Genomic DNA, 21,266 nt, shown 5'->3' on the forward strand with positions numbered 1-21,266 from the left:
GAACTACAACATGATGTCACTGAGGTGACCACTGAACTACAACATGATATCACTGAGGTGACCACTGAGCTACAACATGATGTCACTGAGGTGACCACTGAACTACAACATGACGTCACTGAGGTGACCACTGAACTACAACATGATGTCACTGAGGTGACCACTGAACTACAACATGACGTCACTGAGGTGACCACTGAGCTACAACATGATGTCACTGAGCCGCAGTGAAGAGCAAACCACCGCCACCGCTCTCCCCAGCCCTTCTCTCTGTTTTTACTCACCACCGCTCCACGTTATTACAGCTCCGGTGGTCACCTCACCACCGGAGCGGTGGTCACCTCACCACCGGAGGAGCGGTGGTCACCTCACCACCGGAGGAGCGGTGGTCACCTCACCACCGGAGGAGCGGTGGTCACCTCACCACCGGAGGAGCGGTGGTCACCTCACCACCGGAGGAGCGGTGGTCACCTCACCACCGGAGGAGCGGTGGTCACCTCACCACCGGAGCGGTGGTCACCTCACCACCGGAGGAGCGGTGGTCACCTCACCACCGGAGGAGCGGTGGTCACCTCACCACCGGAGGAGCGGTGGTCACCTCACCACCGGAGCGGTGGTCACCTCACCACCGGAGCGGTGGTCACCTCACCACCGGAGCGGTGGTCACCTCACCGGAGGAGCGGTGGTCACCTCACCACTGGAGCGGTGGTCACCTCACCACCGGAGCGGTGGTCACCTCACCACCGGAGCGGTGGTGAGGTGACCACCGGAGCGGTGGTCACCTCACCACTGAAAATCCAGACTATGAATGAGCCTTTACAGTATCTGTGGAAGCATGTCGCGCAGCAGAAATGGCTTCTCTAGGAGCGCTCAATGCGTCTCATTGAGATGAAGTAGTATTTACGGGTGGCACGGGAACAGGCGGTAGTGCTGTCGCCTCACAGCTTGAAGGTCCTGGGTTCGATTCCCGCTGGGGACGCTGTGGGTGCTGGCGGCATGTTCTCTCCTCTGCGTCATCAGTGCCCATACCCGAGGCGGGGTTGGCGAAAGGGCCTTTCTGTGTGGAGTTTGCATGTTCTCCCCGTGTCCCCTAGGGTAGGTACCCTCACATGTTCTCCCCGTGTCCCCTAGGGTAGGTACCCTCACATGTTCTCCCCGTGTCCCCTAGGGTAGGTACCCTCACATGTTCTCCCCGTGTCCCCTAGGGTAGGTACTAGGGATGCCAAACGACTCATATTTGGCCAATCGATAAATCGAGGCCGCAAATCGACGAGTCGATCGACTTTTTTTCCTATTTATTTTCCTTTATTTTTTATTTTTTTATTTTTGTTGTTGCTGCGCAGCAGTTGAGGAGAACGCAACTATGCATTCCTTTAAGCAACACAACTTCTGCAGCTGCATCCATATGTTTAGAATTTGCATCAATGATCAAAGCCCAATAATAAAAAATAAACTTTATTTTGTAAACAACGACACTGAAGGAGCAGCGGCGCTATCGGCTGCTATGCTATCAGCTAGTCCCAACTCAAGTGTCTGCAGCAGCCTGTCACAAGTCCCGTAATGAACTGATACGGGACGCACGTTGTTCCGTATTTTAATGTCTGGTCGGGGAATAAAACAGTATGAATGACGGCGGGATTTATTTGACAACGCTGTCCTGCTTTCTTCACGAGAAGAGAAGAGCGCTCACAGCTCAGAACAGAGCGGACCTGTCTTTGAGCGTGAGCAATGAGATGCGAATTGCGAACCTGGGGTCTGGGGGCTCAGAGCTGCAGCCATTGGCTCATGATACGAGCACACGACCAATGGGACAGAGCATTCAGTGTTGCTAAGATACCCTTCCCCTTCACCCCACACCCTTGGACGATGGCGCTCTAACTGCAGCCAGGGCATGCATGTGAGGTGCGGCGCTGACAGGCGCAAAAAAATAAATAAATAAAATAAAAACGATTTTTCGACTCATACGTTTTTGAGTCGCGGAAGGCATGAGTCGAAAATCGAGTCGATTTTCAACATCCCTAGTAGGTACCCTCACATGTTCTCCCCGTGTCCCCTAGGGTACGTACCCTCACATGTTCTCCCCGTGTCCCCTAGGGTAGGTACCCTCACAAAAAACATGCAGTAATCCTGGTCTCTAAACTACCTCCCCCTGGCCAGCCGGGGCGCCTGATGGAGGGGAAAGGAACTGGTTGGAATAACGTGTTCCTTCCACACGCTACGTCCAACCAGGGAAACTCCCCCCTGTCAGGTGTAAAGGAGCAACTTGGATACTCAGGCATGAAGGAAGCATGAGTTCAAGTCCGTTGCTCTCCCCAGGTTGGTGGAGGGTGTGTAGCCCAGGATCACAATAGATAATGTTAATTAATACATAGATAATTGACACAGGGGTGAAAAATGGGTTACAAAATCGTGGGATAAATATTATATTAAAAAAAAAAAAAGTGTGCTGAAAGATGTTCCATAAAACCTCTGATATTTCATAAAAGCAAATCTCTTCACCTGGTTGGCAGTATATAGAACAGCAAGAAGAATATTACTAAAACGTTATTATTATACATATTGTGTTAATTGTTTAGTAGAGGGCGCTAGTGTGGAGAACACACTTGTTTTCACTGTTTTAGGACTGAAAATGTTTCGCTCGTGACTCGTGAGATTGTATTTTGCTTGAATCCATTCCATGAGTAGTAATTAAAACCAGTGTGGTTCTGCTCGTCCCCAATGCACAGAGTACAGAGTTCTGTGTGTCCCCTGATCGCCCTATGGGACAAACGTTCTGCTCGGCCCCAATGCACAGAGTACAGAGTTCTGTGTGTCTCCTGATCGCCCTATGGGACAAACGTTCTGCTCGGCCCCAATGCACAGAGTACAGAGTTCTGTCTGTCTCCTGATCGCCCTATGGGACAAACGTTCTGCTCGGCCCCAATGCACAGAGTACAGAGTTCTGTGTGTCTCCTGATCGCCCTATGGGACAAACGTTCTGCTCGTCCCCAATGCACAGAGTACAGAGTTCTGTGTGTCTCCTGATCGCCCTATGGGACAAACGTTCTGCTCGGCCCCAATGCACAGAGTCCAGAGTTCTGTGTGTCTCCTGATCGCCCTATGGGACAAACGTTCTGCTCGGCCCCAATGCACAGAGTACAGAGTTCTGTGTGTCTCCTGATCGCCCTATGGGACAAACGGCGTGACAAATCTTTTAACGATTGGCTCTATAAAATAAATGATTGTTATCAATGAGGGTTATTATTAACCCATTTTGGGCGGGAACCCCTTTTGGTGTTTTAAACATTAATGTTATAATTTAGCTATTGAAAAATAGCAGATCTACAAGCTCATTGCTCGACAAGCTCGAGCTTGTAGGTCTGCTATTTTTGAAAAATCGTCAAAATATTTATTTCAGAAAACTGGAGGATTTAGAAGATTTTTTTTTAAATATTTTGAGGTCAGGCCTAAATGGGTTAATAAAGTATTTATGTGGCAATTTGTCACAATGTAACACAACAAGCCTGCTGTGTGCAGAGTAAATAAATGCTGCGTTGCTGCTGGAACAAAACATACTGCACGCTTTTCAACGGCGGTGTCAATTAATTTGGTCACAAGTAGAGTGACGTCGTACAGTATGTACAGTACGTACACGTGTGCAATGCATACATAATTAACCCATTTAGGCCTGACCTCAAAATTATTATTATTATTTTAATAAAAAAAAGATTCTGAAATTTATATTTTCACGATTTTTCAAAAATAGCAGACCTACAAGCTCGTAGCGCGCCACTCGGTGGCGCGCTACGAGCTTGTAGATCTGCTATTTTTCAATAGCTAAATTACAACATAATGTTTAAAACACCAAAAGGGGTTCCCGCCCAAAATTGGTTAATGTGTACATTTAAAAAAAAGAAAAGAATGTTAAGGTGTGATTCTTCGGGTAAAGGCGAATTAACGATGCATGCATGGGCATCTTGTTACCGGGTTGGACCGGGGGTTTTTTCGAAATCACCCAAATCACTGAATGTTCCTTTTAACTTGTCGCCCATGTCTGCTCCTTTTAACTTGTCGCCCATGTCTGCTCCTTTTAACTTGTCGCCCATGTCTGCTCCTTTTAACTTGTCGCCCATGTCTGCTCCTTTTAACTTGTCGCCCATGTCTGCTCCTTTTATCTTGTCGCCCATGTCTGCTCCTTTTAACTTGTCGCCCATGTCTGCTCCTTTTAACTTGTCGCCCATGTCTGCTCCTTTTAACTTGTCGCCCATGTCTGCTCCTTTTAACTTGTCGCCCATGTCTGCTCCTTTTAACTTGTCGCCCATGTCTGCTCCTTTTAACTTGTCGCCCATGTCTGCTCCTTTTAACTTGTCGCCCATGTCTGCTCCTTTTAACTTGTCGCCCATGTCTGCTCCTTTTAACTTGTCGCCCATGTCTGCTCCTTTTATCTTGTCGCCCATGTCTGCTCCTTTTAACTTGTCGCCCATGTCTGCTCCTTTTAACTTTAACTTTTAACAAATCACCATGTCTGCTCCATGTGCACAGTGCGTATCTGGGATGTCCGGCCGTTCGCCCCCAAGGAGAGGTGCGTGAAGATCTTCCAGGGGAACATTCATAACTTTGAGAAGGTAATAACAGGGTTGGCTCGCGCTCTCTCTCGCTCTCTCTCTCTCCGTCTCTCTGTCTCTCTCTCTCTCTCTCTCTCTGTCTCTCTCGCTCTCTATCTCTATCGCTCTCGCTCTCTCTCTGTCTCGCTCTCTCTCGCTCTCTCTCTCTTTGTCTCACTCTCTCTCGCTCTCTCTCTGTCTCTCGCTTGGTCTCTCCCTGTCTCTCGCTCGCTCTCTCTCTGTCTCTCGCGCTCTCTCGCTCTCTCTCGCTCTCTCGCTCTCTCGCTCTCTCTCTGTCTCTCTCTCTCTCTCTCTCTCTCTCTCTCTCTCTCTCTCTCTCTCTCTCTCTCTCTCTCTCTCTCTCTCTCTCTCTCTCTCTCTCTCTCTCTCTCTCTCTCTCTCTCTCTCCACCAAACCAAGCCACACAGTGTTGTTTTCGTCGACTAAAACTATGACGAAAAATGTTCGCCGACTACCCTTTTCCACTGATGAAAACTAAATGGAAAATTAAATGAAAACTATGCTACGATGACTCAAACTAAGACTAAATATACTGACAATTTCGTCAATAAATTAAATACTAGACTAAAATGTTAGGAAGGGAGGGACTAGTGGACAAAAGATCCAGTATAAGTCATTTTACACTTGGTTTGAATGCTGAAAATAGCCGATCCACAAGCTCACAACGCGTCGCCAAAAATAAACAAGCTGTCTCTGCGTTATTGTCAGGGAGGTGTCTCTGTATAGTTTGTGATAGTCAGTCACTCATATATGATTCAGTCTGTTTCTAGCGGAAATGTAACTAATTCAGCAGCAGTTGAACTAGTCCCTTCCTCACATTTTAGTCTAGTTTTTATTTGTCGACGAAATTGTCTATTTAGTTTTAGTCATTATAGCTTAGTTTCCATTTAGTTTCCATTTAGTTTTTGTCAGTGGAAAAAGGTAGTCGACGAACATTTTTCGTCTTGGTTTTAGTCGACGAAATCAACACTGTTTCCTGTCCTCTCTGTTATAGAATCTGCTGAGGTGCTCCTGGTCCAATGATGGCAGCAAGATATCAGCTGGTTCTGCTGACAGGTGAGGAGCAATGTAACGCACGCGCACGCGCGCACGCACACACATGTTAGGGCTTTCACTTCTAGTGATTTTTACTAGTTGACTAGTTGCCTAGTTTACTAAGCAGTTTACTAGTTTACTAGTCAACTAGTTCTACCTATTATGTACTATAACTATAATCTAGCTGATCTTGAGGCCTACAAAAACGGGGGGGAAAAAATGACTTTTTGTCGACTAGTGGATTTACTAGTCGGCTAGTTGAATAGTGGACTAGTTGAATAGTGGACTAGTTGAATAGTGGACTAGTTGAATAGTGGACTAGTTGAATAGTGGACTAGTTGAATAGTGGACTAGTTGAATAGTGGACTAGTTGAATAGTGGACTAGTTGAATAGTCGACTAGTTGAATAGTCGACTAGTTGAATAGTCGACTAGTTGAATAGTGGACTAGTTGAATAGTGGACTAGTTGAATAGTCGACTAGTTGCTTAAAGGCCTAACAACAAGTATTACTATACTTCATATACATCAACATTATAGGACGACGATTTTATGAATGCCATTCTTATTTTTATTTTTTATTTTTAAATAGCCGATCTACAAGCTCACACCGTGTTGCACTGCAACACGTCGTGAGCTTGTAGATCGGCTATTTTCCTGTGCATGACACTGGCACTCAGCCAAGTCTAATTCCAACACCTAAACCTAACACACACACACACACACACACACACACACACACACGTACACTAATCCCTGAACTGAACAGATGGTATGACATGCCTTAGTAAAATAGCTGTTACAATTAATGAATAAATTACCTTCCAGTAAATCTGATGTGCTAGTTGTGTTTTGTAGGTTTGTGTATGTGTGGCACACACACACTTCTCACTGTGTGTTGCGGGTATGTTTGTTTCGTATAGGTTTGTGTACGTGTATTCTGTACACTTTAATTTGTTTTAGGGTGATTGTCTCACTGTGTTGTGGTGCGTTTGTTTCGTAGGTTTGTGTACGTGTTCTCACTGTGTTGTGGTGCGTTTGTTTCGTAGGTTTGTGTACGTGTATTCTGTACACTTATTTGTTTTAGGGTGATTGTCTCATTGTGTTGTGGTGCGTTTGTTTCGTAGGTTTGTGTACGTGTTCTCACTGTGTTGTGGGTGCGTTTGTTTCGTAGGTTTGTGTACGTGTTCTCACTGTGTTGTAACTCGTGGTGCGTTTGTTTCGTAGGTTTGTGTACGTGTTCTCACTGTGTTGTGGTGCGTTTGTTTCGTATGTTTGTGTACGTGTTCTCACTGTGTTGTGGGTGCGTTTGTTTCGTAGGTTTGTGTACGTGTTCTCACTGTGTTGTGGTGCGTTTGTTTCGTAGGTTTGTGTACGTGTTCTCACTGTGATGTGGTGCGTTTGTTTCGTAGGTTTGTGTACGTGTTCTCACTGTGTTGTGGTGCGTTTGTTTCGTAGGTTTGTGTACGTGTTCTCACTGTGTTGTGGTGCGTTTGTTTCGTAGGTTTGTGTACGTGTGGGACACCACCTCTCGTAGGATCCTGTACAAGCTGCCGGGCCATGCCGGCTCCGTCAACGAAGTGGCGTTCCACCCCGAGGAGCCAATAGGTGAGAAGGAGGGACTCCAGAACCACTTGATGATGGGGTTTGGGGTTTTTGAGTGGTCGAACCACTCCTATAGACAGCTATGTGTGTGGGTCCCGGTGTCATAGCGTTTGTTCACCACCAAGTGTCACTGTTGCACAGCCTAACACACAGACACACACAGGCCAGGGAGGAGGGCTAGTACAGTACAGTACAGTACAGACGGGTCTAAAAACATTTCTAACCAGTGGTATGGGGGGGGGGGGGGGGGGGGTGTTCCAGGTGCTCCCCAGCTAAATAATGTTGAGTTGGTTGGTATTAGGTAAACAAATGGACCCTTATAGATCGTTAACTAAGGATTGATTGCATTTTTTATTCACAGTATGTAGAATGGGTACATTTCAAAACGAAGTCGATACAAAAAACGCTACGAGGAAAAATCCAGGAAAAGCACTAAGACTTGTTTACAACAATGGTCCTCATTTTCAATTCAACAGAACGTTTAAAGACAAATATACACACTTCTATGAAAAACATCATATATACAGTTAAAGAAAGTAAAAAAATGTACAGTAGAGATTGTAAAATGAAACCAAACCACATGGACCTGTGTTATCTCTAATGGTACCAACGTCGATACAGCACAGCACAATCCATCTCTAATGGTACCAACGTCTATACAGCACAGCACAATCCATCTCTAATGGTACCAACGTCGATACAGCACAGCACAATCTAATGGTACCAACGTCGATACAGCACAGCACAATCTAATGGTACCAACGTCGATACAGCACAGCACAATCTAATGGTACCAACGTCGATACAGCACAGCACAATCTAATGGTACCAACGTCTATACAGCACAGCACAATCTAATGGTACCAACGTCGATACAGCACAGCACAATCTAATGGTACCAACGTCGATACAGCACAGCACAATCTAATGGTACCAACGTCGATACAGCACAGCACAATCTAATGGTACCAACGTCGATACAGCACAGCACAATCTAATGGTACCAACGTCGATACAGCACAGCACAATCTAATGGTACCAACGTCGATACAGCACAGCACAATCTAATGGTACCAACGTCGATACAGCACAGCACAATCTAATGGTACCAACGTCGATACAGCACAGCACAATCTAATGGTACCAACGTCGATACAGCACAGCACAATCTAATGGTACCAACGTCGATACAGCACAGCACAATCTAATGGTACCAACGTCGATACAGCACCGCACAATCTAATGGTACCAACGTCGATACAGCACAGCACAATCTAATGGTACCAACGTCGATACAGCACAGCACAATCTAATGGTACCAACGTCGATACAGCACAGCACAATCTAATGGTACCAACGTCGATACAGCACAGCACAATCCAACCACAACAACATAGGTTTTGGGTCTGAGAGGCTGAATCTCATTAAACGGTGGTTCCGTGGCTCAAATGCCCAATACATAAAAATGGACCTTGATATGAAAAGGATTGAAAACCACCGTCTTAGAAGAATAATAGAGATTATTCACCAATGAATAAGGAGGCTTTGACATAGTTGGATAGACAAACTGCAATGTTATGTATACATGGACTCTGTCTCATGTTGCATGGACTCTGTCTCATGTTGCATGGACTCTGTCTCATGTTGCATGGACTCTGTCTCATGTTGCATGGACTCTGTCTCATGTTGCATGGACTCTGTCTCATGGACTCTGTCTCATGTTGCATGGACTCTGTCTCATGTTGCATGGACTCTGTCTCATGTTGCATGGACTCTGTCTCATGTTGCCTGGACTCTGTCTCATGTTGCATGGACTCTGTCTCATGTTGCATGGACTCTGTCTCATGTTGCATGGACTCTGTCTCATGTTGCATGGACTCTGTCTCATGTTGCATGGACTCTGTCTCATGGACTCTGTCTCATGTTGCATGGACTCTGTCTCATGTTGCATGGACTCTGTCTCATGGACTCTGTCTCATGTTGCATGGACTCTGTCTCATGTTGCATGGACTCTGTCTCATGTTGCATGGACTCTGTCTCATGTTGCATGGACTCTGTCTCATGTTGCATGGACTCTGTCTCATGGACTCTGTCTCATGTTGCATGGACTCTGTCTCATGGACTCTGTCTCATGTTGCATGGACTCTGTCTCATGTTGCATGGACTCTGTCTCATGGACTCTGTCTCATGTTGCATGGACTCTGTCTCATGGACTCTGTCTCATGGACTCTGTCTCATGGACTCTGTCTCGTGTTGCATGTCATGATCTCTGTCTCATGTTGCATGTCATGATCTCTGTCTCATGTTGCATGTCATGATCTCTGTCTCGTGTTGCATGTCATGATCTCTGTCTCATGTTGCATGTCATGATCTCTGTCTCATGTTGCATGTCATGATCTCTACATGGACTCTGTCTCATGTTGCATGTCATGATCTCTGTCTCATGTTGCATGTCATGATCTCTGTCTCATGTTGCATGTCATGATCTCTGTCTCATGTTGCATGTCATGATCTCTGTCTCGTGTTGCATGTCATGATCTCTGTCTCGTGTTGCATGTCATGATCTCTGTCTCATGTTGCATGTCATGATCTCTGTCTCGTGTTGCATGTCATGATCTCTGTCTCATGTTGCATGTCATGATCTCTGTCTCATGTTGCATGTCATGATCTCTGTCTCATGTTGCATGTCATGATCTCGGCTCTCCATCCACACTTTCTCTCTCTCTGTCCCTTTCCACTACAGTTTTATAATAAAAACTGACATTTTAAAAATTAGATTTAACTCTCCACTTACGGATGGAGGGCCAGCCGGGCAGAGCAGAGACGACAGTGCCTCCTTGTTTGTCTAATGCCCTGATTTAGACTTGTTTGCGCGCTGTGTCGCGCAACAAAAAAGAAGTAAAAAAACCCCCAAAAAATAAAAAAGCCCAATAAACAGCAGATCTACAAGCTCACAAACATTCCGTAACGCCAGTGGTTCCCAAACCTTTTCATGTCAAGGACCCCCACACTGACACTAATTATCCCACGGACCCCCATTTTAAAAGATATGCCAGGGACCCCCATAAGAGAAGATTTTTACGGCTCTAGCAGTGATTCTCAACCCGTTTAATTTCAAGGACCCCCAGTTTCACATGCATTAATCTACGGACCCCCATTTAATGGCATTTTTATCTCTGGGACCCCCAATTTATATTGTAAAAACAGTTTTCTGAAAAACCTGTGTTTGAGAACCACTGACATAGAAACCATGTTTCTATGACATAGAAACCATGTTTCTATGTCAGTGGTTCTCAACCTTTTCCATGTCAAGGACCCCCAGAATTATCTGTATTAGGCCGCCGACCCCCATCTGAAAATATGATGTTCTAGGGACCCCCCGAGAAGCAAAGATTTGAGTTAAAAACCTTTGCTCTGAAAGAATATATATTCAAAGATTTGCGCCACATTTTTACGATTTTCCAAAACCACGCTGCGAGCTTGTAGATCTGCTATTTTTCAATAGCTCAAGTATAACATAATGCTTAAAACACCAAAAGGGGTTCCCGTCCTGAGTGGGTGGAGTAGTATTTGGACATGGTCCAACTAACAATAGAATTGATTAAAGGGGGTTTATTAGTTGGTGTTTTAATTCATAAAAGAAACGGTTGAAGCCTCAATCTGACTGGTTCATGTCTGTAGGACACAGAGTCTCATTTGTGTCTCCATAGGGACGTTAGAGGGAACCACTGCTGGTCATTTGTGTCTCCATAGGGACGTTAGAGGGAACCACTGCTGGTCATTTGTGTCTACATAGGGACGTTAGAGGGAACCACTGCTGGTCATTTGTGTCTCCATAGGGACGTTAGAGGGAACCACTGCTGGTCATTTGTGTCTCCATAGGGACGTTAGAGGGAACCACTGCTGGTCATTTGTGTCTCCATAGGGACGTTAGAGGGAACCACTGCTGGTCATTTGTGTCTCCATAGGGACGTTAGAGGGAACCACTGTGTCTCCATAGGGAAGTTAGAGGGAACCACTGTGTCTCCATAGGGAAGTTAGAGGGAACCACTGTGTCTCCATAGGGAAGTTAGAGGGAACCACTGTGTCTCCATAGGGAAGTTAGAGGGAACCACTGTGTCTCCATAGGGAAGTTAGAGGGAACCACTGTGTCTCCATAGGGAAGTTAGAGGGAACCACTGTGTCTCCATAGGGAAGTTAGAGGGAACCACTGTGTCTCCATAGGGAAGTTAGAGGGAACCACTGTGTCTCCATAGGGAAGTTAGAGGGAACCACTGTGTCTCCATAGGGAAGTTAGAGGGAACCACTGCTGGTCATCAAATGATTGGCATAGGAATAGGAATGCAACAAAACAAGAAGTTATCCATGAATTTGAACAGAGTTAATCGATAGGATAAAAAAAGTCATTTTGGGGGTGAATTATCCCTTTAACAAAGCAGTCCAGATGATAATCTTTCCACTGATAATTGCTATTAAATTAATCTCTCTTCTCTCTCTCTCCCTCCAGTGCTCTCTGGTTCCAGTGATAAACGGCTGTACATGGGAGAAATTGTGTAGTGTGTGTGTGTGTGTGTGTGTGAGAGAGAAAGAGAGAGTGTGTGTGCGCGTACACGTGTGTGTGTATTTGATTGTTTGTGTGTGCGTGTGAGTGTGCGAGTGCGACAGGCTCTGTCCGGTAGATTTGTGGTATTCCAGAGTCAACTAGCTGTCTACAATTTTTTTTTTTTAATGCGCCTCCTTGTTTTTGAATAACTTCAGGACATGTTTTGTTAAGTTTATTAAATTCCTTCACAAAAGCCAAGAATATCCTGTTTTTGTCATCCTTTTTAATAAAATCTTGGAGAACCCCCCCCCCCCCTGTAATATCTGATCTTCATGTGTTTGTTATACGTTTATTGATGTTTTTATTGAGAATAAATTCATGTGCATGAACGTATATTTCTTACATATCAGGTGAATATTTGGTGACTAGGTTCATATAGTCTTCCGGCCGTTCGGGACATTTACTTTGAAGAGCATGTGTGCATTTCATTTTGACTTTGTGGAATGGTTTGGATATTGAAATGGAAAAAGATAGCAGAACTACCGGTATAACACTGTTTACCCATTCTGGACGGGAACCCCTTTTGGTGTTTTAACTAAGCATTATGTTATACTTTAGCTATTGAAAAATAGCAGATCTACAAGCTCATAGCGCGCCACCGAGTGGCACGCTACGAGCTTGTAGGTCTGCTATTTTTTTTAAATTGTGAAAATGTGGCACAGATCTTTGAATACAGTCCGAGTGAACGTTTTTAACTCAAATATTAGCTTCTGGGGCAGTCCCTGGAACTACATATTTTCAGATGGGGTCGGCGGCCAATTACATATATATTTTTGGGGGCCCTTGACATGAAAATGTCAAAGAACTTTTTAATCTCTGGGACCGCCAATTTATATTGTAAAATAAATGTTAATTTAACTCAGAGTGTACAAATGGAACCATTTGGTTTACACTCTGAGTTACAGACCCACAAGGGTCCATTTGGTTCCTAACTGTCATTTAGCCGGGGACCCCCTGGAACTCCCTCAAGGAGCCCTGGGGGTCCCCGGACCCCACTTTGGGAACCCCTGGTCTAACCAACGTATATGCAGCCCTGTTGCAGCAGCCCTAGCCAGTTACACAATGTGCTGTGCATTACACATTGTTGAGGTTCAATAAACTCTGAGTCAACCAATTTTCTATTATATTTTAACCCCATATGACGAGCTTGTAGATCTGCTATTTTTGAAAAATCGTGAAAATGCAGCACAAATCTTTGAATATATATTCTTTCAGAAGACTTTTCTTATTTCGACGTCAGGCCTAAATGTTAGGAAAGTGTTACAAAATACCATATTGTCCTAAATATACGTTTTTTTTGTATCCAATGGAAACGTGGTCGTATTATAATCGGGAACTAGACCATTTGACATTCAATGTCCTTTTTCCACAAATTAGTCTTGGAAAAATGGGGGTCGTCTTATAATCGGAGTCGTCTTGTATTCGGTGCAATACTGTATAAACTATTAAAATATTTTAGAGAAGAGGAAGGTGCTGAGTGTATAATATACACTCAGCACTCGGTACCATATTATGGTAATATGGTACAGTAACGTTCAGCTTTGTTTTGTCTGCTAATGGAATCCTGATAGGAACCTGATATTATTACCCAATATAAAATGTCATTTACTTTCATTCATACGTTTTATCAACCAAGCCAAAATGGATTGTCTTATCTGTATAAACATTGCGATCACTTTGAGATTTCCACTGCATTACTCTTCCTTTTGCGGAGTTATGTATTAGAGGTTTTGGCAGTTGTCAGGGGATGTTTGTGAAGGCTACAGTCAATGAAAACGTCCCTTTGTTGCAGTGTGCAGCGATCTTGGCAGCACTGGTTGTAATTGTGGCTTGGGGCTTGGCTGACTAATCCACGGACTACAACTGGATATTGTCTGACCTGTTGAAGAGTTATAGGGGGTGTCAACATTTTACTATTTTTCATAACTCACAACTGTTGTACCCTCACTGTTCACGCTGTCCCTTTCCGTTGGATCACAGAAATGTATATCTTAAGAAATTGTATTGACATGCCATTGTACCTATAAGAAGAGATTGATTGATGTATTAACATGTTTGCAGAATTACAGTACATTTCAAGTACAACTCGATTCAAAAACTGTTAACTGTGAGTGGACGACGCCATAAAGCATTACACTTGTTTGCAATAGGGCCCACCATTTTCAATTCATCAAAACATTTAGAGACGTACAAATATACACTTCACTTATATGGATAGCTACGTTTTAGTAGAACATTATACACAAACTCTTAGTAGTGGTGGCCTTCTATTGCCTCAAATGTGTAATAATTACATCTAACTATAACAACTATAGCCTATAGTCAAAACAGGATATTAGAAAACAGTTGCTAATTTTGAATGTAAATATATAGGGTTTATTTTTTTATTAAACATTAAAATGAACTAAAACAACCGGTACACAATATTTTTGATAAGTTGATAATGCTTTCTATTTTGATAACCCCCCCCTGCAGGCTCAGCTTTTCTTGACTGCCAAAAGACACAAGGCACCATATGAGGGCACACTTTTTTTAATGTCTAGGCCCCCAAATTGACACTAATTAGCCTGCAGACCCCCATTTGAAAGGATATTATGCCAGGGACCCCCATAAGAGAAGATTTTTAAGGCTCTAGCAGTGATTCTCGACACGTTTCATTTCAAGGACCCCCAGTTTGACATGCATTAGTCTACGGACCCCCCATTTAATGGTATTTCTACCTTTGGGACCCCGATTTATATTGTAAAATCAATGTTATTTTAACTCTGAGAGGGGTCCATTTGGTTCCATTTGTACACTCTCTGAGTTACAGACCCATAAGGGTCCATTTGGTTCCAAACTATCATTTAGCTGGGGACCCCTGGAACTCCCTCAGGTACCCCTGGGGGTCCCCGGACCCCCTTTTGGGAACCACTGGTCTAGGCCTACTGTTCGGATCATAATCAGATAATAACGATACATTTGGTTTAAAAGCACAAATCAAGATATAAATACACTTGATAGTTGATAGGCCTACAAACAAGAACATTAGAAGAACACAGACTAAATATTATTATTATTGTCTCCACCAGGCCGAAGGCATGGGGAGAGAGTATGTTTTGCACTCCGTCCGTCCGTGTGTCCGTCCGTCCGTCCGTCTGTGAACAGCTAATCTCCGGCACCGTTAACCCGGTCGATGCCACATTTTGCACACACACTCCCTGGATGCCAACGATGAACCTCTGCCCCAAAATTTCCAGAACGGCCTGTTATAGCGCCACCAGGAGGCCGCTTTGTGCAAAACAAGTTTTTGGACAGTACACCTACAGATTTTGTCCAAACATCACGCAAATTGGTACACAGTCTCTCTAGAGCCATTCAACGAAACGGGTCTTTCAGATTTCTCAGACTCCATCCTGATTGGCTAAGATTGGCTTCCAAAGTTCGCAGGAGTGCTCAGTTTCAAACAAAATGCTGCAAAATATGAACACATCGTGTGATTTCCGTGAAATTGTGCACGCACATTCCCACTAGGCCGAGGAAGAAATGCCACATGAACATTTTCAACTCAGCCTCATGGTGGCGCTATAACTGGCCGAAAAGTGTTTTTACCTCTAACTGCACGGATCTGTGGATAACTTTGTATGCCAACTCCCTAGAGGCCAAGGAAAAACCTTTGCCTGGAATTTTTCACATCTGCTCTTTATAGCGCCACCAGGAGGCCGACATATGTAAAACACATTTTCTAATATTACTCCTTCAGATTTTATCCAAATTTCACGCAAATCGGTACACATGCTCTCCATAGTCATGTGATCAAGACTGGTTTGTTTTATTTCTCATAATCCACCCTCATTGGCTACGATTGGCTTCTAAACTTTTCAGGAGTAGCCCGCTTTGTACCCGTTTTGTACAAATCGCCACAACTACTCAACGCAGCGTCCGATTGTGGTGAAACTGTGCATGCATATTCCCACTAGGATTTGGAAGAAATGCCACTTGACAGTTTTCAAATCAGCCTCATGGTGGCGCTACAACAGGCCAAGCATCACACACACACTCCTATCCTCCTGGTGGAGACCTGTGCCCAGAAGGGCACTTTTTCTAGTTATTATTATTTTTAAACTGATGGTATGTTTGTTTATTTGTCCATCCATTTTTTTGGCCATCTTCAGCCTCCACACTACAGAGGCAGACAGCGTTGTGCTGCAACCCAAAATAGCAGATCTGATGATCTAAAACAGTCAGATCTTCCCATTTCAGTTGCTGTTAGATTATAAACTCACGTAGGCTACAGATCTGCTATTTTCGGTGCGAGAGAGCTGAGACCGTTAAGGTAAACCCATTGGGGATTATTTATTAGATAGTTAGTGGGTGGTGGTGGAGGTGGGTCTCCAAATAATCTCCATTCTTTTGTGTGCGTGTGTGTGTGTGTGTGTGTGTGATCGTCTCCGCTCTCGCCTCGGCGGATGGATGGATGCTCTTTCTCAGCCCCCCCCCCCCCCCCCCCCCCACACACACACACACACACACACACACACACACACACACACACGCTGCAGTCAGATTCTGTGAACTTTAAAGAACAGAATCTCTCTCTCATCTTGTCTCTCGTGTAGTAGACAGTGTAGTGGAGAGAGAGGGCTGCCTGACTGAGGGCCGGGGTCGTGGCACTGCTTTACTGCTTTGGTTGTGACTGATCCCCCCCCCCCCCCACACACACACACACCCTCCTCCTTCCTCCACCCCCCCCTCCCCCTCCACAATCTCCTCCTCCTCCTCCGTTGGGCTCCTCCCGACACCCACCCACCCACCACTGTGTTGACAAAGACTCCGGCGACACGGTAAAGGGTAAAGGCTGCTAGCAGCGAAGCGGAGCCCGGCGGACTGACTGACTGAGTCCCCCCCACTCCCCCACCACCCCCTAAAACAAAACCTCTCCTCCGGGTCCCGATCGAAGAAAGAAGAGCCGCGCGCGGGCCCGTGAGTCCGTCCGTCCGTCCCGCGAATTCTCCCCGCGAAAAGATCAACGGATCTGCTTCCCAGTTCCACGAGGATATCGAAGGAGTCTCCGAGCCAGAGAGAGAGAACCGTGAGTCCTCCACAATGAGCCGCTTTGTGTGTGTGTGTGTGTGTGTGTGTGTGTGTCCGCCGTAGCAGCAAGATCTCATTTTAGCCTTGTAGCTACCATAACCATACCCCCCCCCCCCCCCCCATTCCTCCTCCGTCGGGTCAATTCCCTCCTCCCCTCCCCCCGTGGTGTGATCCGTTCATCATATGATGCTCATTTCTCGCCGTTAGCCCCGTGCACGCCATGCCACGCCGGGGCCACCGCCGCCCGTTATGATATGACAGGCACATTTTACACCGTTATCTCTTTTGTTGTGCCTTCTTTGTGCCCCCCCTCCCTCTCCCTCCTCCCCACCGCCGTCAGAACAGAAGGTGTGGCCCCTGCCTGAGCCGAGGTGTGAGAGAGAGACGGTGCTCGTCGGCGGTGGTGGTCGGTCGGACCGCAGACCCCCCCCCCCCCTTCCCCGGCTCCACCTCTCTCAGTCTTCGATCCCTTCCCCCCTGAAAACCCCCCACCGTGACCAAGAACCACCACCACCAACCCGCAGCTAATATTTACCGACGGACGGAGAGAGAGAGAGAGAGCCCCAGCGGTCAACAACTCAACATGGGTCAGTCGGTGTGAGGGGGAACCGACCGCAAAGAGAGACCATCGCTCGGGGGAGAGGGAGACGGGAGGAGGAGGAGGAGGAGGAGGCGTCTAGCCGGGAATGGTGTGAGCTGGGACCTTAAGGCAGGCATTCTGGATCTGACCGGGGACCACCCGTCCTTTCCCCGGAGCCTCCGCGGCTCCAAGCCGCGTCCGGAGCCCTCCAAGATGGGGAAGTGCGACGGGAGATGCACGCTGCTGGTGATATGCTCACTGCAGTTGGTAAGCTCAAAGCTGCTTGTGTGTTGTTGTGTGTGTGGTGTGTGTGTGTGTGTGTACTGTGTGTGTCGTCTGTTAAGTGCCTTTCAACTCATCCCCTCCTCACTAAAGGCAGAGAGATATAATTAAAGCCAATGTGCTACAGAGCCACGCATTGTAATCAGCCCCTCTCCGCTCCTTGCAAACAGCTGCAGCTGGCCCGGGTGGCATGCCTCGCTATGGGCATTAAAACAAGGCTGTGTTGTGTGTGTGTGTGTGTGTGTGTGTGTGTGTGTGTGTGTGTGTGTGTGTGCGCGCGCTTGAAAGAGAGGGAAGCACCATGGTGTTAAGAGAAGAGTGCTCTGTGTCTGCTGCTCAGCATATTTGGGTGTGCTGCTGCTGTGTTTTGGTGTGTGTGTGTGTGTGTGTGAGAGAGACGCGTGCGTGTGAGTGAGACGTGTGTGTGAGAGATGTGTGTACGTGTACGCGCGAAGGGAAAAACATTTGGTGTGAACTGTGAATGGTGTTTTCTGTAGCCACGTGAAGACGAGTAAATGGGCCATAGCTGAGTGGTTAGTTATAGTGAGGCCCTGGTTGTCCAACTTGTCCCAGGTACGATTCCAGGCCAGATTGTCCCAGGTACGACTCCAGGCCAGATTGTCCCAGGTACGACTCCAGGCCAGATTGTCCCAGGTACGACTCCAGGCCAGATTGTCCCAGGTACGATTCCAGGCCAGATTGTCCCAGGTACGACTCCAGGCCAGATTGTCCCAGGTACGATTCCAGGCCAGATTGTCCCAGGTACGACTCCAGGCCAGATTGTCCCAGGTACGACTCCAGGCCAGATTGTCCCAGGTACGACTCCAGGCCAGATTGTCCCAGGTACGATTCCAGGCCAGATTGTCCCAGGTACGACTCCAGGCCAGATTGTCCCAGGTACGATTCCAGGCCAGATTGTCCCAGGTACGATTCCAGGCCAGATTGTCCCAGGTACGATTCCAGGCCAGATTGTCCCAGGTACGACTCCAGGCCAGATTGTCCCAGGTACGACTCCAGGCCAGATTGTCCCAGGTACGACTCCAGGCCAGATTGTCCCAGGTACGACTCCAGGCCAGATTGTCCCAGGTACGACTCCAGGCCAGATTGTCCCAGGTACGACTCCAGGCCAGATTGTCCCAGGTACGACTCCAGGCCAGATTGTCCCAGGTACGACTCCAGGCCAGATTGTCCCAGGTACGACTCCAGGCCAGATTGTCCCAGGTACGACTCCAGGCCAGATTGTCCCAGGTACGACTCCAGGCCAGATTGTCCCAGGTACGACTCCAGGCCAGATTGTCCCAGGTACGATTCCAGGCCAGATTGTCCCAGGTACGACTCCAGGCCAGATTGTCCCAGGTACGATTCCAGGCCAGATTGTCCCAGGTACGACTCCAGGCCAGATTGTCCCAGGTACGACTCCAGGCCAGATTGTCCCAGGTACGATTCCAGGCCAGATTGTCCCAGGTACGATTCCAGGCCAGATTGTCCCAGGTACGACTCCAGGCCAGATTGTCCCAGGTACGATTCCAGGCCAGATTGTCCCAGGTACGATTCCAGGCCAGATTGTCCCAGGTACGATTCCAGGCCAGATTGTCCCAGGTACGACTCCAGGCCAGATTGTCCCAGGTACGACTCCAGGCCAGATTGTCCCAGGTACGACTCCAGGCCAGATTGTCCCAGGTACGACTCCAGGCCAGATTGTCCCAGGTACGACTCCAGGCCAGATTGTCCCAGGTACGACTCCAGGCCAGATTGTCCCAGGTACGACTCCAGGCCAGATTGTCCCAGGTACGACTCCAGGCCAGATTGTCCCAGGTACGACTCCAGGCCAGATTGTCCCAGGTACGACTCCAGGCCAGATTGTCCCAGGTACGACTCCAGGCCAGATTGTCCCAGGTACGACTCCAGGCCAGATTGTCCCAGGTACGACTCCAGGCCAGTAATGTGTCCATGTGTGGTTCAGGCGTGAATCTAGTTTTTGCGTCTGAGCATATAGACATGGTAACACCCCCGCCTGCCTCTGATTGGCCTATACCGACACTGCCCGACCCTTGACTGTCCTCCGAGGTGGACTCACGGGACTGGACGGCGGCGGTGGATCAGGGGGTAGAGTGGCCGGATGGGAACCGCAAGGTTGCCAGTTCGAACCCGGGCTCCCCCAGAGGGGGTGCATACTTAGTTTAGACTAGTCATCATTGGTTAGACATAAGGTTGGTGAGGGGTGTGTTAAAACGACCGGATTAAGGTTGGTGAGGGGTGCGTTAAAACGACCAGATTAAGGTTGGTGAGGGGTGCGTTAAAACGACCAGATTAAGGTTGGTGAGGGGTGCGTTAAGGGCTGGGAGAGGGTTAAGGTTAGGTTTAGGTGTGCTGCCCCGTGGGAGGTTAGGCAATGACTCCCACCCCCAGAGTTAGTGTCGAAGTGTCTTTGAGCAAGACACTGAACCCCTAATTGCTCCTGATGTGCTGGTTGGTGCCTTGCATGGTTTCCACCGCCATCGGTGTACGAATGTGTGTGTGAATGTAATGCACAATCTATGTAAAGCGCCTTGGATGAAGGCACTATATAAATCATTTACCATTTTATATACCAATATAGCCGGAGCCAGCTATGCTGGATAATCTGATGCAAGGTTACTCCGTAAATAATACGTACGGTATGATACGAGAGAACTGTCTGTTCTAAGCTTTATGTTTGTAGAAGAGGCAAACTAATGTTGTTTATGCCGTTTGCTTTGATGGAATAATTGATTGAACATGTACGCCGTAATATGATTTGATTTGGGACGGGTGTGTTCTAAATATTGTGTTTGTGTTGATTATTGTGTAATTTATTTCTATGTGTAAACGTGAAACATTATTGTACTGTAAAAAGGTCTCTTTTCCCTTCACCTTTATCCTTTTTAGTATAATATAGTATTGGTTTACTATAATTAGATTAATACACGATAATCAACACTAACACTTTATTTAGAACACACCCAAATCAAATCACAGTACAACGTACACGTGTGTTCAATCAATTATTGAATCAAAGCAAACGGCATAAACAATATTAGTTTGCCTCTTCTACAAAAATAAAACGTACGTTAGTTACAAGGCTGCATTCTGTCAGTTAGTTACAAGGCTGCATTCTGTCAGTTAGTTACAAGGCTGCATTCTGTCAGTTAGTTACAAGGCTGCGTTCTGTCAGTTAGTTACAAGGCTGCATTCTGTCAGTTAGTTACAAGGCTGCATTCTGTCAGTTAGTTACAAGGCTGCGTTCTGTCAGTTAGTTACAAGGCTGCATTCTGTCAGTTAGTTACAAGGATGCGTTCTGTCAGTTAGTTACAAGGCTGCATTCTGTCGCGCGTGTCAAGCTGTCATTCTCTTGTATCATTTCCCGCCACGCAGTAACCTCGCATCTCAGAGGACAGTCGAGACGGGCAGTGTCGGTAGGCCAATCAGAGGCAGGCGGGGGCGTTACCATGTCTATGCTCGGACGCC

At 46.6% G+C, this 21,266-nt stretch overlaps 2 protein-coding genes across 2 annotated transcripts in view; both read left to right on the forward strand.

The window, feature by feature from the left end:
* snrnp40 (small nuclear ribonucleoprotein 40 (U5)) overlaps positions 1 to 12,094 on the forward strand; it is a 28,742-nt gene extending 16,648 nt beyond the window's left edge. The window contains exons 7-10 of the mRNA XM_079522148.1: positions 4,522 to 4,604; positions 5,599 to 5,660; positions 7,142 to 7,245; positions 11,750 to 12,094. Of these exons, the coding sequence (XP_079378274.1) occupies positions 4,522 to 4,604; positions 5,599 to 5,660; positions 7,142 to 7,245; positions 11,750 to 11,799 (299 nt within the window). The 3' untranslated portion in view covers positions 11,800 to 12,094. The remainder of the gene's footprint in view (positions 1 to 4,521; positions 4,605 to 5,598; positions 5,661 to 7,141; positions 7,246 to 11,749) is intronic.
* A 4,671-nt stretch (positions 12,095 to 16,765) lies between these two features.
* Positions 16,766 to 21,266, forward strand: part of nkain1 (sodium/potassium transporting ATPase interacting 1) — a gene marked incomplete at its 3' end in the record, with an annotated part of 16,846 nt that continues 12,345 nt past the window's right edge. Inside the window, exons 1-2 of the mRNA XM_079522953.1 lie at positions 16,766 to 16,916; positions 17,264 to 17,765. Coding sequence (XP_079379079.1) covers positions 17,712 to 17,765 — 54 coding nt within the window. The 5' untranslated portion in view covers positions 16,766 to 16,916; positions 17,264 to 17,711. The remainder of the gene's footprint in view (positions 16,917 to 17,263; positions 17,766 to 21,266) is intronic.

This window comes from Electrona antarctica (genome assembly GCF_951216825.1).
Source record: "Electrona antarctica genome assembly, chromosome: 15".
Classification (NCBI taxonomy): domain Eukaryota; kingdom Metazoa; phylum Chordata; class Actinopteri; order Myctophiformes; family Myctophidae; genus Electrona; species Electrona antarctica.